General features: G+C 47.7%; 1 protein-coding gene across 1 annotated transcript in view; it reads left to right on the top strand.

The window, feature by feature from the left end:
* Nucleotides 1-19,422, top strand: part of LOC115096922 (annexin A1-like) — a 74,160-nt gene that overhangs the window by 1,109 nt on the left and 53,629 nt on the right. The window contains exon 2 of the mRNA XM_029612224.1: nt 9,381-9,472. Within this exon, the coding sequence (XP_029468084.1) occupies nt 9,395-9,472 (78 nt within the window). The 5' untranslated portion in view covers nt 9,381-9,394. The remainder of the gene's footprint in view (nt 1-9,380; nt 9,473-19,422) is intronic.

The raw sequence follows: 19,422 nt of genomic DNA, 5'->3' as shown, positions 1-19,422 counted from the left end.
CAGCCTCTTTTTCTTCTTTAACAAAATATTATATATTATATATATTATATATGCCACAAATTTATCAAAGGTTAAATCTCTGGTTGTCTTCCACAAATTTGTAGATTATACAGATATATATACAGATTTTCCTCATTTGACTGAGGCTTGTGGCCAAATCTGTGATTTGCCGATTTTCTGGAAGGTCCATAGAATTATCCGCAAACCTACATTTAACAGGCTTTGCGTATATCAGCCCATGAGCAAGGTTTACTGAAGCATAAAATAATTCAAATCCAGAGAATCAAAGTAAAATTGACAGTCTGTGATACAATCGGGGACTTTGTTTTTACCCCAGGTAAAACAGGGTTCAACTCATTGTACTGCTGGAAGGCAAATTCAAAACATTATCCACTGTGAACACTTTTAAACTTATTCATATATCACACAGTTTCCATGTAGGCTCATTAAATTCACACAGCATGCATGGTTATATTTAGCAATGTACCCCGTCCTCCCCCAATAGCAGCATCAATTTAAAAAGAATTTTTTTTTTTTTGTTTGGAAGAAGGAGGGAAAGGTTTGCATTTTGATGTCACCCACATGCCATTCCCATAAAATAAAATTGGGTATCCTAAGTAATAGATTATTTGGTATTTGTTATAATCATAGCAATTAAGCATGTTTTCTGTGGCATCAGTATTGTACCTTCATTCAGTGACTGCTTGTATGATCTATCACAGCGAAGCACGTATCATGACAATAGCGCTGACGGTACTGGCATGGAGCATCTTCACAATGGAGGGAAAAACCGCATCAAAATTCAAGAAAATATGGGATAAGCACCAAGAACCCTTGGCAGTAGTGAAGCAAGGGTAAAGCTGGAAATCAATCAAGCAGGGTCTGTGGGACTGCAGTAGGGAAGGGAAATTAATGCATCATGGGGTTAACCGATGAAATGTTATATTGGGATGCTTTACTACATTTCTCCTTTGCTCCTAGTACTTACATCTTTAGTCACAGTAAAAATTCTCCCTCCCATTCTGGTTTTAACCATCCCATTAGTCAGAGCATTTGACTCATCCATTCAGAAGTGAACTTTGTGAAAACCGAGGGACCCACCAAAAAAAGAAATATTTCAAGAACCACAGCCTAATGCAGAGCTTCTCTTAGTGCTGGTGCTATCGACGTCGTGTTTTAGCTTCTGGTATTTTTTTTTTTTTGCTGGTCTGCTTTCTACCACTCTTCCTCTTGTGTAAAGTACACTTTATCTTGTGACCCACTTAGGAGTCTTTAGGGAGCCAGTAGAGGATGCAGACCTTTGGATGGGGCCCCCAGTTCCAATATTCAGGTTAAATATGTGGCAGTAAAACCATCTGTGGAAAGCTTCTTGAGCATGAATGCAAATAATACTATTGGCCTGCTCACAACACACATCGTAGAAATACAGGATTCAGTGTTTGCCAAGCTGTTTAGATTTCACTTTAATTTTTCTTATAGTGAATACCTGAACACTTGAGTTTCTCAGCCTCTGCTTTTACTTTCAGGTCCATGATGGGGCCCTATCCGAGGGTTACTTAGCAGCTCTCTGAAAAGGAGGTAGACTCGAATGACAGTTTAGCAGAATAGGTGTTTGATGCATAGAACACTAGTGTCCCAGCAAATGTGGTGGCAAAAATATGATTTACTAAATCATGGACAAACCAGAGGGTCTTCAGCTGAGAATAAGCGAGGGTAAAATTAAAGATCGTGTAGGATCTCTGGTATTGACAAAATCCATTATGAGGCTCATCACAAAATTAAAGTTAAGTAATAGTAGGTGATATCCTATTGCGGTTGGGTAACTAGTTAAAGAATAGGAAATAGGGTAGGACTGACTGGAGGTCATATTTCTCAAAGGAGAAAGGTGCTAGCGTTTTGCAGACCTGTGCAAACAATTACTGTGCTGCCTCTCCTCTCCCCCACCCAATTCATTCAGCCTGTGTCCTGCTCAGTCAAAAAAAAAAGCACAGCTCCCTCCATATTTTTAAAAACTGACACCCCTCCAATGGAACCCATGGTCAAGGGAAAAGTATTAGGTACGCTGGGCAAACCTTACAGCCTTGCACACACACACACACACACACACACACACACACACACACACAATTATGCATTTATAACCAATTTTATCTGAAAAAAAGAACATTCAAAAGTACAGTCTTCTGAGGCAAAAATATCACTTAGAGCATGCATATTTTATTTACATGCACTGCTGTGGTGCGATCCAGAAACCTCTGCAAAAAAGATACTTGGAACTCCTATGGATTTATGCCTTTTGTAATGCATGTTGGGTGTGGGCTTGGCCCTCAGAAAGCCATGAATAAACAGAATTACCATTACAATATAGTAAACCTCCCATACCAAAACAACTCTATCTGCCAGCACTCAAACAGTAAGAACCTTATCTATGAAAAGGCAACACTATACATATTACACCAGGCCCTAGAATGCCAATACATTCACAATAGGAAAACAGAAGAAATCAGACTGCTGTAAATCCATACAGATAAATTACATGGCAGCAGAATACCTCACCTCAGTATCACATGCAGAACAGAGAGAGACCTTGACCAATACAGAATGAAGACAGCAGAAAGTGTAAATAGAAACATGCTTAAAAGAAATGAACTGGATCCCACAACAAGCCAGCCTCTGTATGCAGAGCAACAATGGAAAAACAGAAACATTACCATTCTTCATAAAACATAAAATAATAAAATAAAGAAATATAAAACAACAATCATAATAGTAAAATCAAATTCATAAAAAGAATAAATATTTCAAACCAGTTAATAAATAGAATATTCAGAACTTCCCAAACACCAATAAAATATTTGAAAAAAGGATGAATACAAAAAATACAATAATTAAAACATGTTCTCATATTTCCCCAAAAAATAATAAAATATTTCAAAACAGCAGAAACATCAGATTACACCCAATAATTAAAACTAATAAGGATTAACAAATCCCCTGTTCTCCATCCCTGGGATCTTTTGATTTCCAGTCACCCTGTGATTGCCATGGTTTGGGGGATGCAGGGCTGCACAAACTTTATCTTCACACACATACACACACACAAACATAACATATTCATTCTCTCACACACTCCCTCTTTCATATACATGCCTATATTGTCATACCACTCTCTCTCTCTCACAGGCACACACACAATCGCACATGCACGCAGACATGCAGCTTTCACACACACACAGGGTCTCACACATAAATACACACACATGCACAAGCACAAAAGCTCTGACATAGTCACACAGACAAGCTCTCACACAGAATACATGGTCGCATGTTAGTGCGCACTAACGGAAGCTAGTGCGCACTAATGGGAGTTAGTGCGCGCTAACTCGAAAACGATTCACCACGAAAACAAAAATAAAAATACCGATCCGCGGGAGATACAAGATTTCCCATGGTTTTATGAAACTGAAACCAGAAACAATCGCCGGCATGATAAACATCTCTAATTCACACAGGCTCCCACACAGACACACACACACAAACATGGCCTTTTCTTTTCTTCAGGCCATGGTGGGAAGAGCTCCACCACAGCCCCATTCAGCCTTACCTTCACTTTCGGCTGTGGTGGGATGAGCTCCACATCATTCCTGTGGGCTCATCTTTGCTTTGGCCCTGCCGGCCTTTCTGTGATTTGGGGGGGAAGCAGTACGCACATGTGCACAGCTAAGAGGGAACACTGCCATGGTCTTTTCCCATATTTGGCCACTGGTGGTTTACACTCTCCTGGCAGCCCGCCTCTCTTCTTCACGGCCAGCAGATTGAGCTCCAGCAGCCTGTCTGCTGCCGCTGGCCTACTAGGTGTGCCACCCCATGCAAATCCACGGTGTGCACACCCGGTTGCCTGGACCTGAGTGGAGTACTCCAAAGATCTATACTGGGACCACCGCATTTTAATATATTGATAAATGATTTGGAAAAGAAAGTGAAGAGTGAAGTGCTCAAATTCGCAGATAACACAAACTGATTCAAAGTTGTTAGATCATGAGCCGATTGTGAGGTGTTGCATATAGATCTTGCAAGACTGGAAAATTGGATGTCTGTCTAAATGTCAGGTGAAATTTTAATGCAGACAAGTGCAAAGTGATGCTTATAGGGAAAAATAATCCAAACTATAGGTTCATGATGCTGGGTTGCACATTAGGCATCACTACCCAGGAAAAATATTTGTCACTGTGGACAATAATTTGAAATTGTTGGCCCAGTGCACAAGGATGATCAAAAAGGCAAATAGAATGCTAGGTATTAAGTAAAGAATAAGAACATAAGAAATTACCATGCTGGGTCAGACCAAGGGTCCATCAAGCCCAGCATCCTGTTTCCAACAGAGACCAAAACCAGGCCACAAGAACCTGGCAATTACCCAAACACTAAGAAGAACCCATGCTACTGATGCAATTAATAGCAGTGGCTATTCCCTAAGTAAACTTGATTAATAGCTATTAATGGACTTCTCCTCCAAGAACTTATCCAAACCTTTTTTTAACCCAGCTACACTAACTGCACTAACCACATCCTCTGGCAACAAATTCCAGAGCTTTATTGTGCGTTGAGTGAAAAAGAATTTTCTCCGATTAGTCTTAAATGTGCAACTTGCTAACTTCATGGAATGCCCCCTAGTCCTTCTATTATTCGAAAGTATAAATAACTGAGTCACATCTACTTGATCAAGACCTCTCATGATCTTAAAGACCTCTATCATATCCTCCCTCAGCCGTCTCTTCTCCAAGCTGAACAGCCCTAACCTCTTCAGCCTTTCCTCATAGGGGAGCTGTTCCATCCCCTTTATCATTTTGGTTGCCCTTCTCTGTACCTTCTCCATCGCAACTATATCTTTTTTGAGATACGGTGACCAGAATTGTACACAGTATTCAAGGTGCAGTCTCACCATGGAAAATATAGAGGCATTATATCTATCAATCCATGGTGCAACTGCAGCTTGACTATTGTGTAGAGTTCTGGGTCAAAATGATGTAGTGGAACTAAAAAAAAAGATACAGAGAAGGACAAAGATACAGGGAATGGCTCCCCTAGGAGTAAAGGGTAAAGAGGTTAGGGCTCTTTAGCTTGGAGAAGACAGTTGAGAGGAGATGTGATAGATGTCTGAAAAATCTTGAGTGAGCTGGAATTGGATAAACAAGGTAGAATTATTTACCCTTTCAAATAGTACTAGGAGACACGCCATAAAGCTTCTAGGTAGCATGTAATTAAGCTTTGGAATTTGTTGCCAGAGGATGTGGTAAAAAGTTAGTGTAGCTGGGTTTAAAACTGGTTTAGACAAGTTTCAGGAGGAAAAGTCCATAAGTTATTATAAGATATGTAGATTTGGGAAAGCCATTACTTATCCCTGGTTATGAGCAAGAAGGATTTACTCTGTTCTTTGAGATCCTGCCAGGTACATGTGACCTGGTCTGGCTACTGTCAGAGAGAGGATACTGGGCTTGATAGTTTTTGATCTGATCCAACATGGCATTTTTTGATGGTCGTACGTTCGTATTAGAACAGGAAAAGAAAATGGGCAGAGTGGCTTGGCCTTATGGTCATCAATGGGTATCATAACTAGGGATGTGAATCGTTTTTTGACGATTTAAAATATCGTCCGATATATTTTAAATCGTCAAAAATCGTTAGAGCCGCGATACAATAACAATTCCCCCGATTTATCGTCAAAAAATCGTAAAGAAGGGGGAGGGGAAGGGGGAGGGGAAGGGGGAGGGCGGGAAAACCGGCAGACTTAAACAACCCTAAAACCCACCCCGACCTTTTAAAATGAATCCCCCACCCTCCCGAACCCCCCCCCAAATGCCTTAAATTACCTGGGGTCCAGAGGAAGGGTCCCGGTGTGATCTTTTACTCTCGGACCTCCGTGCATTGTAGAAACAAAATGGCGCCGGCGCTACCTTTGACCTGTCATATGACAGGTCAAAGGTAGCGCCGGCGCCATTTTGTTTTTTTGTCCCCCGACGTCAGGAGCGTAGGAGATCGCTCCTGGACCCCCGCTGGACCCCCAGGGACTTTTGGCCAGCTTGGGGGGGCCTCCTGACCCCCACAAGACTTGCCAAAAGTCCAGCGGGGGTCCGGAAAATGGCGCCAGCCATACGGCGTATGGCCGGCGCCATTTTCCGATTCGCGGTAGGAGATCGCTCCCGGACCCCCGCTGGACCCCCAGGGACTTTTGGCCAGCTTGGGGGGGCCTCATGACCCCCACAAGACTTGCCAAAAGTCCAGCGAGGGTCCGGAACGACCTCCTGCAGTCGATTCGTGTTGCCGTACGGCCGGCGCCATTTTGCAGGAGGTCGTTCCGGACCCCCGCTGGACTTTTGGCATCTTGTGGGGGTCAGGAGGCCCCCCCAAGCTGGCCAAAAGTCCCTGTGGGTCCAGCGGGGGTCCGGAAGCGATCTCCTACGCTCCTGACATCGGGGGACAAAAAAACAAAATGGCGCCGGCGCTACCTTTGACCTGTCATATGACAGGTCAAAGGTCGCGCCGGCGCCATTTTGTTTCTACAACGCACGGAGGTCCGAGGTCCGAGAGTAAAAGATCACACCGGGACCCTTCCTCTGGACCCCAGGTAATTTAAGGCATTTGGGGGGGGGGTTCGGGAGGGTGGGGGATTTATTTTAAAAGGTCGGGGTGGGTTTTAGGGTTGTTTTAGTCTGCCGGTTTTCCCGCCCTCCCCCCCCCCCCACTGCACCCCAGGTAATTTAAGGCATTTTGGGGGGGGTTCGGGAGGGTGGGGGGATTTATTTTAAAGGGTCGGGGTGGGTTTTAGGGATGTTTTAGTGTGCCGGTTTTCGATTTACACGATATTTAAAAAACCCAAACTGCGACGATCTGATTCCCTCCCCCTCCCAGCCGAAATCGATCGTTAAGACGATCGATCACACGATTCACATCTCTAATCATAACATATGCTGCTTCTATATCTCTCTGCTGTAGTACATCCTACAGTGCAGAACACGCCCCACTAAATTCATCACATAAGTAAAATTTAAATACTGCAACAGTGCCTCTATACTCTTCCTTTCCCTTGTGTTGTGCAAAGTTGAGTTTAAGTCTGTAATATAGAAGTAGGTTATACCATTCCTGATAACTTGTGAGTTATCTGGCTAAATGGCGATCTTTGAATATTTTGGGAACTTAAAATTTAGCCATGTAACATAGATGGGTTCTGGAGGCATTTTGGACAGAGTAAGGTTAGCCAGATATATTATCCATCTAAACCCTGATAATCGGAATTAGCCAATCTTATGTTTGGTGGCTTGCAAGCTGCTGCACTCACCCTGACACTGCCAGCTCCCTCCTTTGCAGCACACACCGCCAACCTTACCGAATGTGGCAGGATGCCGCCGAAACTGCTGTCTCTAGCTTCTGCCTAAGCGTGCATGTGCCTGATGCTTCTATATTTAAAGAGCACGCTGTGGGAAAATGCTGCTGCGCCCACAGATGATATCATCCTCTTCAGCCCTATAAAAGGGTCAGCAGATGACCAACAGATCCTCCAACCTAGTGTGGTGTGTGGTGTTTTTCATCCTGTCAGCCTTGCCTCATCCTTCCAGCCTGCCCTGCCTCATCCAGCCTTGCCCTTGTCTCGCCGGCTTATTCTGCCTTATCCTTGTCTCCTCCTTGGATTGACTTCTGGAACTGATCCCCTTGCCTGAACATCAACCTTATTTGCTCGCTGCCTGCCTCTGACCCTATTCTCTGAGAGACTCTCGCCTAAGCCTTGCTGGACCCCGGAACCCAAGGGCTGAACCTGCGGGGAAAGGGGCTGATAAAGGTGAAGCTCTAGACCAGTCTCCCGCCAGAGATTCTCTGCCAGCTGTCAGTGAGGGCCTACTACGGTGCTCACCCCATAGGCTGCATCAATTTCATCTCAGCAGCTTACAGCATATCCAGCTAACTTTGGTACTGCTGTAAAACTTATCCAGCTATCTTTAACATAGCCGGCTATATTCAGTGGTGTGGCTACAATGAATATCCCTCCAACTTTGGAATTTGGCCAGTGACTGAATATTACTCCCTATGTAAATATCTTGCATAAAGATAAATGCCAAGTTACTAATCTGGTTGCCAATAATTTTCAGATTCTGTTTAGCATGCTGAAGTTTGAATCCTTGTGGAACTTGCTACATGGCTTTTTTTTCCCAATATTTTTTGAATAAAGATTTCTTGATGGGGTGAGGAGGGCTTGTATGTATGTATGTATTCCCCCATCCTATCATAAAATAAAATTAAAATATATATATATATTATATATACAGTGGGCCGGATTTTAAGAGGTACGCAGGGGCCTACATTTGTGCACGCAAGCCGGCGCACACAAATGTACGCCCAATTTTATAAGATGCATGCGCAGCCGCGAGCATGTTATAAAATCCAGGGTTGGCGCACGCAAGGGGGTTTACAATTGTGCAACCTGCACGTGCCGAGGCGCACAGCCTTCCTCTGTTCGCTCCTGGGCCACTCCGAGGCCAACTTTCCTTCCGCCCCCGCCACCTATCTTCCCCTCCCTTCCCCTACCTAACCTGCTCCCCAACCCTACCTAAATCCCTCCCCCCCACCTTTGTTTTGTTATTTATGCCTGCCTCCGGGCCCAGCGGCAGAGGAGAGGCTTTTGGCCACGCCCACGCCCCGCCCCCGGACTGCACCGCCCTGCCCATTTTTTCAAGCCCCGGGACTTACACGCGTCCCGGGGCTTGTGCGCGTCGCCGGGCCTATGCAAAATAGGCTTGGCGTGCATAAATCCACCTGGATTTACGCGCGTAGGCTTTGAAAATCTGCCCCAGTGTGTGTATATGTCTGTGTAAATGTATCCATTTGCTTTTCAGCTGAAAGTGTTTGCATACGGTAGTTGTACTACACTGTTAAACATGTCTTTTGTTCCCTTCCCCCACACTCGCAGCTAACATGTGAGGAAGATGGAAGGGTGATAGACAAGCTGTAAGCCATTGTCAGGCCTGGACTTGGGGCACAGTGAGCTCTATGCACTCCATTTCTAAAGGAAATGAAAAAGCATCATGCTAAAGCAGGCCTGTTGAGTATAGTTTGTGATATACTAGCCTTGCAACATACAGACCCTCATGCATCATTGGCACTACTTAATTTTAAAACCTAGGAGCAAGACTCCTGTGAGCTCTAACTTATCTGACCTTGCAGGCAACATGCTAAGTAAAAGTTGCTTATTCCTATATAACTTACATTCCTAGACTAAAAATTAATGGGAGGTAGTTTTCCAAATCATCCATTTTTGTAATTGAAATGTTTTGTTATATAAAGGAAACATTTGGTAATATTTCTTTTCTTATTTGCTGCCTGTTTTTCAGGAACTTGAACCATCATGTCTCGTCCATCCGTTATTCAAGAATTGCTAAAGCAGACCTTCTACCAAGATAGTCAGAGTCAGCTCTCCACTTCCGTAAGTATATCTGACAGAAGCCAGATGTGAAAATTAAGGGAGTTTCAAAGTAAGTATTTTGGGCCAGTCTTTGTCTAGCATGGACTGGAAGAGCTGCAGAGACAATAAATACTGTCTGAGGGCTGCTTGGACAATGCCCATAGTAACAATCAAGCTGTGGAATACATTGCTAGAAGATGTGGTCATAGTTTATAGTATAGATGGGTTTAAAATAGGTTCTTCCTAGTGACATGAATTGTCCACTGTTGGAGACAGGATTCTAAGGCCTGGATTTATCAAAATGCGGTAAATATTGCATGCAATGGGAAAAGGGGTGTGTTTTATGGAAATAGGGAGTTGGTTGCAATTTGTGCTAATACCAATAGGGTAGATTTTATAAATTTGCGCACACGCGTACTTTTGTTTGCGCACCAAGCGCGAACAAGAGTACGCGGGATTTCAATAGATACGCGCGTAGCCGCGCGTATCCATTAAAATCCGGGGTTGACGCACGCAAGGCTGTCCAAAATTGGCAGCCTGTGCGCGCCGAGCCATGCCTCGGAGGGAACTTTCCTTTGGCCTCCCCCCACCTAACCCACCCCCCTGGCACTATCTAAACCCCTGCTGCTGAGCCTACTCAACATAGGCTCAGAGCACACAGGGGGAGTTTGACCCTATGTGAAGAGCTGTTAACACAAATTGTGATCACTTTTTCACACTTTGAGATAAGTGCCAGAATGTGGAGAGAGAGAGAGAGAGAGAGAGAGAGAGAGAGAGAGAGAGAGAGAGAGAGAGAGAGAGAGAGAGAGAGAGAGAGAACCTAGCCATAATTCCTTGAGCCTAGATAGGTATTTATATCTCTATGTGAGGCCCACCTAGTAACTCGAGGTGAGGTTTAGGTATTAGTGTAGGGGTTAGGGGCCACTTTGACATTCAATGTGAGCTGTATGAAGAGAACAGTGCTCTCTTGTGAACATCTGAATTCTTTATTTATAATTTTTTTAAAGAAGTCTTAATGTTAAATGATTCAGATTTTCCCTTAATTAATAGTGTTCGTATGTCTCACATTGAATGTCAAAGTGGCCCCAACCCCTACACTAATACCTAAACCTCACCTCGGGTTACTAGGTGGGCCTCCCATAGAGATATAAATACTAGGGGTGTGCATTCGTTTTGAACTTAAATGGAAAACGCAACTTTTTTTTTTTTTTAACTTAAAAAAATGATGAGGCGTAAACGATCGGATTTCCAACTTATTCAACATAGCTATGTTGAATACGTTGGAAATCGCGATTGTTGATCTAAATAAAAATTTAAACCCCTCACCCTCCTTAATCCCCCCCCCCAAGACTTACCAAAACTCCCCAAGCTGGCCAAAAGTTCCGTGAGGGTCCGGGAGCGGACGCGTGGGGAATCACGTAACGTCGGCGTCACTCCGACGTGACGCCGACGTCACGTGGTCCATCACGGTTCCGCTCCCGGACCCCTCGTTGGACCCAAACGGCACTTTTGGCCAGCTTGGGGGGGCCTCCTGACCCCCCCAAGCTGGCCAAAAGTGCCTTTTGGGCCCAACAAGGGGTCCGGGAGCGAACCCGAGGGGAATCACGTGACGCCGCGTCACTCCGACGTGGCGCCGACGTCACGTGATTCCCCTCGGGTTCGCTCCCGGAACCCTCGTTGGGCCCAAAAGGCACTTTTGGCCAGCTTGGGGGGGTCAGGAGGCCCCCCCAAGCTGGCCAAAAGTGCCGTTTGGGTCCAAGCCTTGGGGGGGTCAGGAGGGGGCTCCTGACCCCCAAGGCTCCTGACTCCCCAAAGCTTGCCAATAATCCCTGGGGGTCCAGCAGGGGTCCGGGAGCGATTTCGTTGTCGGCTGCCAGTAACCAAAATGGCGCCGATAGCCTTTGCCCATACTATGTCACAGAGGCTTTCGGCACCATTGGTCAGCTCCTGTCACATGATAGGAGCACAAGATGGCGCTGATGGCCATGTGACAGGGGCTGACCAATAGCGCCGAAAGCCCCTGTGACATGGTAGTTCTGGCTATTCGGCACCATTTTGAGGCGCACGGCTTGCAGTAGGGCACGGAGGGCAAATGGAACCCGGGACCCCGCTGGACCACCAGGGATCTTCGTAAGTCTTGGGGAGGGATCGGGATGGGGGGGGGGGGGTTGTATATATATACGAAAATGCTTCTAAATGTTTTTAAATGCTTGGGGTGGGTTTTTTTAAGCTTCGTTTACCGATTCGTTTTTCGGCCCGGTTTCGGGTTTCCTCGTTTCGTTTTTCGAAAAAACGAAACGAGGAAACCCGAATTGTACCACGAAGTATCCGAACCGAAAAACGACCCGGTAGAAAAAAACGAAGCACATCTCTACAAAACAGTAAACCTAACTCCTCCTCTTTTTCGGATTTGCATCGCACCATACGATATGGTGCTATCGCATGCGAAAACAGCTTAGCACATTTTGATAAATGAGGGGGTAAGTTTGATGGACTATTGGTCTGATCCAGCATGGTACTTGTTCTTATACCTAAACAAAAAATAGAGGAAAATATACTATAACCACTGTTACCTCTATTAATCATTTAAATATATTCAGAAATATTTGTCTTAAATGGAGACAGTCATAATTCAAAACAGGTGAAATATGGTCCTTGGTTAATGATTATTTAAAATGTAAGTGGAAGCTGAGAAGCTGGTTGTCCCTATTATGATGGTTACTAGGGATGTGAATCGTGTGCCCGATCGTTTTAACGATCGGGTTTGGCTGGAGGGAGAACAAAATCTGATCGGTAGAGATGTGAATCGGAATCTGTTCCGATTCCAATTCACATCACTAATTTTTTTTTAGTGAGGCCTGAGCAGATAAAAAAAACCCCACCCCGACCCTTTAAAATTGACCCCTCCCGAACCCCCCCAAAACCTTTTACATGTACCTGGTGGTCTAGCGGGGGGGGGGGGGGGGGGCCGGGAGCCATCCTCTGCACTCATACACTCCGTCTGGTAACAAATGGCGCCGATAGCCTATGACCTACTATGTCACAGGGGCTACCGGTGCCATTGGTCAGCCCCTGTGACATGGCCATCGGTGCCATCTTATTTTATTTATTTATTTAACATTTTTCTATACCGACCTTCATAGTTGAAGACCATGAAGATCTTGTGCTCCTACCATGTGACAGGGGCTGACCAATGGCACCGGTAGCCCCTGTGACATAGTAAGGGCAAAGGCTATCGGCGCCATTTTACTTACTGGCAGCTGACGGCCCGAGTGAAGGAGATCGCTCCTGGACCCCCGCTGGACCCCCAGGGACTTTTGGCAAGTCTTGGGGGACCCTCCTGACTCCCACAAGACTTGCGAAAAGTCTAGCGGGGGTCCGGGAGCGACCTCCTGCACTCCGGCTGTCCGATGCCAGTACTCAAAATGGTGCCAATAGCCTTTGCCCATACTATGTCACAGAGGCTACCGGTGCCATTGGTCAGCCCCTGTCACATGGTAGGAGCACAAGATGGTGCCGATGGCCATGTGACAGGGGCTGACCAATGTCACCGGTAGCCCCTGTGACAAAGGCTATCAGCGGCATGATGAAACCGGCACCGAGGGTGTGAGTGCAGGGGATGGCTCCCGGACTCCCCGCTGGACCACCAGGGAGTTTTGGTAAGTCTTGGGAGGATTCAGGAGGGTGGGGGGTTTGTTTAAATTTTTATTTAGGTGGCTGTATAATTCGGCGAAGATTCGTGTATTCGTGGGGAATCGCGATACGTTTCGCTTCCCCACGAATACTACGAATAGTGCATTATACGTTGTGGATTGCCAATACGGCGAAAACGAATGCACACCCCTAATAAGTCCTTATCAAGGATGTTGCAGGCTGGCTCCCATGTGTTGTCCTCGGATCCACAACCTTCCCATGCGATGAGGTACTCCCAGCGACGTTGATGGAATCTGACGTCTAGAACCTCCCGGACTTGGTAGGTGGTGTCTCCTGGCATGGAAGGATCTGCAGATTTGGGAGCTCGGGGATGGTACCTGGAGAGGATAAGAGGCTTCAAAAGCGACACATGGAAGACATTGTGCACATGCATCGAGGAGGGTAAGCGCAAGTGGTAGGAAATGTTTCCTACACGCTCGGCAATGCGGAATGGTCCACAGAATCTGAGGGCGAGTCTGCGGGAAGGAATCCAAAATTGTAGATTCTTTGTGCTCAGCCAAACACGGTCTCCAGGGAGGTAGACTGGTGCTAGCTGACGGTGGCTGTCTGCCCATCTTTTGGCAGCAAGAGCAGCCCTTTGCATCTTCCTTTGGATAGACGTCCAGAGGGCAAGTAGCTGGTAGAGATGTGCAGTCGTTTATCATGAATTAGGCAATTACAACGAAATTGCCTAATTCATAGTGGTTCGGGGGCCCCGAAACCCGAAAAGGATTTTCCCCGAACTTCGGGGAAATTTCGTTTTTCGGGTTTGCATGGGGAGAGGGGCACTTTTTTTTTTAAAAATTAAAAACCACCCCAAACATTTAGATTAACTATAATACAACCCCACCCCCCATCCCGATCCCTCCCCAAGACTTACGAACATCCCTGGTGGTCCAGCGGGGTCCCGGGTGCCATTTGTTCCTCCGTGCCCATGTGTGCCATTGCCAGCCTTGCTCAAAATGGTGCCGAATAGCCTCTGAACTATTATGTCACAGGGGCTACCGGCGCCATTGGTCAGCCCCTGTCACATGGTAGGAGAACCGACCAATGGCGCCGAAAGCCCCTGTGACATAGTATGGGCAAAGGTTATCGGCGCCATTTTGATTACTGGCAGCCGACAACGAAATCGCTCCCAGACCCCCGCTGGACCCTCAGGGATTATTGGCAAGCCTTGCTCAAAATGGTGCCAAATAGCCTCTGAACTACCATGTCACAGGGGATACCGGCGCCATTGGTCAGCTCCTGTCACATGGTAGGAGCACAAGATGGCGCCGATGGCCATGTGACAGGGGCTGACCAATGGCGCCGGTATCCCCTGTGACATGGTAGTTCAGAGGCTATTCGGCACCATTTTCAGCAAGGCTGGCAATGGCGCACATGGGCACGGAGGCATAAATGGCACCTGGGACCCCTCTGGACCACCAGGGATGTTCGTAAGTCTTGGGGAGGGATCGGGATGGTGGGGGGAGTTTGTATGTATGTACGAAAATGATTTTAAATGCTTGGGGTGGGCTTTTTTTTTAGCTTCGTTTCCCGCTTCGTTTTTTGGCCCGGTTTCGGGTTTCCTCGTTTCGTTTTTCAAAAACACTAAACGAGAAAACCCAAATTTTACCACGAAGTATCCGAGTCAAAAAACGACCCAGTAGAAAAAAACGAAGCACGTCTCTAGTAGCTGGCGGGCAGAGAGAGTTGCACTGCTGGCAGTGCGCTCGGTTCAGGAGAGGGCAAGGGCGGCCGAAGTTGCTTCCCATAGACAGCTAAGAAGGGAGAACTTCCAGTAGCGGAGTGTATATGATTGTTGTATGAAAATTCCGCCCATGGGAGAAGTTTGGCCCAATCATCTTGTCTTTCATTGACAAAGTAGCACAGGAAGGTCTTTAGAGTCCGGTTCGTACGTTCAGTCTGCCCGTTACTCTGAGGGTGGAAGGCTGATGAGAGACTCAACTGGACCTTGAAGCGTTTACATAACGCCTTCCAGTAGCAGGCGGTAAATTGTGGTCCTCTGTCTGATACGATGTCCTGGGGAAGCCCATGAAGTCATAACACATGTTGAACAAATAAATTCGCCAAATCAGGGGCTGAAGGTAATTTTGACAGGGGAACAAATTGTGCCATTTTGGAGAACCAGTCCACAACCACCCAGATGACCGTGTTCCCGTCTGATACTGGGAGGTCTAGCGTACCGGTACGGCCCACATGCCCTCCAGTGAGGGATTCGTGGGCCCATGCCAACACAGCCCTACGAGAGCGGCTTGGGACTACGGTCTTTTCTTCGGAAGACACGGAGGTGACGGCGAGACACACTTTCTTGGGATCCAAAATGTACTGGGGCGCCTCAGGGGTTTCCTCAATCTCGGTGGACCGTGACAGGGCGTCTGCTCACACATTCTTTGAGCCAGGGCGATATCGTAATGTGAAGTCAAATCGGTCAAAAAACAAAGACCACTGGGCCTGTCTCGGGTTCAGGCACTGGGCTTGGTGGAGAAAAGAGAGGTTTTTATGATCTGTGTAAATGGTGAAGGGATGGTTGGCTCCCTCCAACCACTGCCTCCATTCTTCCAAGGCAAGTTTCACGGTGAGCAGTTCTTTGTCGCCGACTCCGTAATTACTCTCAGCCGGGGAGAACCTCCTAGAGTAAAAGGAACATGGGAGAAGCTGTCCATTGTCGGAGTGCTGGCTCAGCACTGCTCTGACAGCTACACTCGAGGCATCGACCTCAACCATGAACGGCCAACTGGGATCAGGATGGTGGAGGCATGTGTCTTGTAAGAAGGCTTTTTTCAAATCCTCGAAGGCTTGGCAGGCTTGTCCACCGGATTGGCTCCATTCCGGGTGAGCGCAGTCAGAGGAGCCACTATGCATGAATAGCCGGGAATAAAATGCCGATAAAAGTTAGCAAAGTCGAGAAAACGTTGCAATGCCTTGAGACCCCTCGGCTGCGGCCAGTTCTTAATTACAGTGACTTTCTCCGGATCCATCTGGAAGCCGTCAGCCGAAACAATATACCCCAGGAATGGCAAGGAAGTCTTTTCAAAGCTGCATTTCTCAAGCTTAGCGTATAGGCTGTGCTCTCTGAGAATTTGGAGCACCTGGCGAACATGCTGGTGGTGCGTAGGCAGGTCACCGGAGTAAATCAGGACGTTGTCGAGATAGACGATCACACAGATGTTGAGCAAATCCCGTAGCACCTCGTTCATCAGGTGTTGGAAGACCGCTGGGGCATTACAAAGGCCAAAGGGCATTACGAGGTATTCGTAATGCCCATCCTGGGTATTGAACGTGGTCTTCCATTCGTCCCCAGGACAGATTCTTACTAAATTGTAGGCCCTGCGTAGATCCAATTTAGTAAAAACTCTTGCGCCTTGGAGCCGATCAAGTAGTTCTGGAATCAACGAAAGAGGGTAGCGGTCCCGTTTGGTAATTGCATTGAGCCCTCGGTAGTCGATACAGGGCCTCAAGGAGCCATCTTTTTTGCTGACGAAAAAGAATCCCGCCCTGGCGGGCGACTTTGATGGGCGAATGAATCCTTTTGCCAAATTCTCAGTGATGTACTCAGACATGGCCCGTGTCTCGGGCAGGGACAAGGGGTACACCCTACCCCGAGGTGGCATAGATTCGGCCAATAAGTCAATAGCGCAGTCATACGGACGATGCTGCAGAAGAATCTCTGCTTTAGTCTTCGAGAAGACATCCGTAAAGTCCTCGTATGGCGCTGGAGGTCCAAGGGCGGAGTGCAAAAGCAGAAGTGCTGGAGGCTTGGGAACCTTCATACAATGAGAGAGGCAATAGGGACACCACTTAGTGATCTGCAGAGTATCCCACTGGATCACAGGCAAGTACTTTTGGAGCCACGGCAGCCCTAGCACCACAGGGTGGACAGCCTTTTCGAGAATCAAGAAGGCTATCTCCTCCGAGTGGATCACCCCAATGTGGACTGTGATAGTTTATTTTATTTATTTATTTAGAAACTTTTATATACCGGTATTAGGGAGGGAGATAAACATAGGCAGAATGGAAGATAGATTAAATAACAAAACAAGATGTCGTAACAAGAGAATAACAATTTACAAAGTATTATCTCCTTAATGTAAGGAAAAGGGTGGTCTCCTGAGGGGGAACGGACTGAAGTGAGGAAGGAGTGAGCCTATTCTGGGTAGTCATGGTTGAACAGAAAAGTTTTTTTTTTGATAGGCGCTGTGGCGGTCAATATGCGACCTGGAAGGAGCATTCTCTGAATGGAGGTAATCCGGAGTGGAACTTCTCGTCTCTGCGTAGGAATCTGTAGTTGAAAGACCAAGTCTTGCTGGATAAAATTACCTCCGGCTCCGGAATCCAGGAAGGCGAGGGTTTCCAAGGACCCTCGATATTCCAAGGTAATGGGTATCATACTCTGAGGAGCCTTGGCAAAACCTAGGAGGAGCTCCTCCTGACCTCCTAGGTTCTGGAGTTTTCCACACGCTGCTGACAGCATGCCAAGAAATGGCCTTTCTGACCACAGTAAAGGCACAAGCCCAACGAGCGGCGGCATTGTCTCTCCTCAAGGGAGAGCGGGGCACGTCCCAACTGCATGGGTTCAGAAGCAGAACCATCAGGACGGGCAGGCCTGGGTGAAGGCAGCAAGCGTGGAGAACTGCGGGCAGGGCTGTGCTTTGTCATGCGTAACTCGTGCTCACTGTTGCAGGTGGCGATCGATGCAGGTAGCCAAGTCAATGAAGGCATTAAGATCTTCCGGGAGATTCCGGGCGGCAATCTCATCCTTGATGCACCCTGACAACCCTTCCAAGAAGATGGCTTTAAGGCTATCGTCCTGCGAACCTACTTCCTGAGCGAGAGTTCTGAAATCCATTGCATAGACCGCTAGGGAACGGGATCCTTGGCGAAGTTGTAGCAATTCTGACCTGGCTGAGGCTGGCGGGCAGGTTCGTCAAAGGTTTGGCGAAAGTTGGTGACGAACTGCTGTAAGTCGTCCAAGGAGGAGTCGTTACGCTCCCACAGGGGGGAGGCCCACACCAGGGCCTTTCCGTCAAGCAGGGAGAGAATGTATGCTACCTTGACGGAGTCCATGGGAAACTGCCGGGGCAAAAGCGAGAAGCGCACGAAACACTGGTTCAAGAACCCACGGCAGATCCTAGCATCTCCAGCGTAGCGAGAAGGCGGCGGCAGCTGAGTCACGGGTGAGGCTGCATCCTCTGGTCTCGAACCCACAGCAGGCAAAGAACGGGTATCATGGGCATCCATTCGGGCAGCCAATTGCCCAACGGATCCGGCCAGGACATCCAGGTATTGTTGTTATTGTTGTAGCTGCAGAGCCAACCCAGGAAGATCCTGGGATCCTGGTACCTCGGCCGAGTCCATGGCTTTGCAATCTGTTGTGAGTGAAGTGTTTAGTGGACCCTTTGGTCGACCTGTGTGAGACTGGGGATAGGTGTACTATAGTCTCTGGAGAGTGACAGGTCGGGAGGTGGATACCAGGCAGGAGCAGAAGATGAGGTTCACCCTGGAAGCCGGTACTCCCCCGGGAGGAGCCCGTAGGAGTCCAGCCGCTGGGACTTAGGTGATTCACCCTGGAAGCCGGTGCTCCCCCGGGAGGAGCCCGTAGGAGCCTGGCCGCTGGGACTTAGGCGATCACTGAAGCTGGAGCAGGCAGGCAGGGCTCTGGTGACAGGCAGGAACTGAAGCAGGCTAGGACTGAAGCAAGCAGAAACTGGAGCAGAACTGGCTACTGGAACCAGACAGGAGCTGAAGCAGGACTACTGGAACCAGACAGGAACTGAAGCAGAATTGGCTACTGGAACCAGACAGGAGCTGAAGCAGGACTGGCTACTGGAACCAGACAGGAACTGAAGCAGGACTGGCTACTGGAACCTGGAACCAAGCTGGAACTGAAGCAGAACAAGTTACTGCAAGCAAGCCAGACAAAAGCAAGACTTGAGCACGGAGAGAACACAAGTCTCAGGCAGGAACGGAGTCGCTAATGCAATAGCGCACTCCAGGGCACGGAGCAACTGAGAACCGCAGGGAACCCCGTTGCAAGGCAAAGTCCTGGGCTCCAGGGTGGCCTTACATAGGCCGCGGCGTCTGATGTCATCGGTGGGGCGGAGCTTCCAGTGGCGGCAAACGGCCTTCATAAGCGCGGACTGCGCGCGCCTAGGGAGAAGGCGTCCAGGCAGGGCTTCTTGGTGGCATCCCCCACGCGGGGATGCCGCAAAACAGGCCGCAGACCCTCTGAGACGGACCAGGGCCAAGGAGGTATTAAACAAGGTAAGGGCCCAGTC

The sequence above is a fragment of the Rhinatrema bivittatum genome, chromosome 1 (genome assembly GCF_901001135.1).
Source record: "Rhinatrema bivittatum chromosome 1, aRhiBiv1.1, whole genome shotgun sequence".
NCBI classification, from domain to species: domain Eukaryota; kingdom Metazoa; phylum Chordata; class Amphibia; order Gymnophiona; family Rhinatrematidae; genus Rhinatrema; species Rhinatrema bivittatum.
This window is presented reverse-complemented; position numbering and strand designations above follow the sequence as displayed.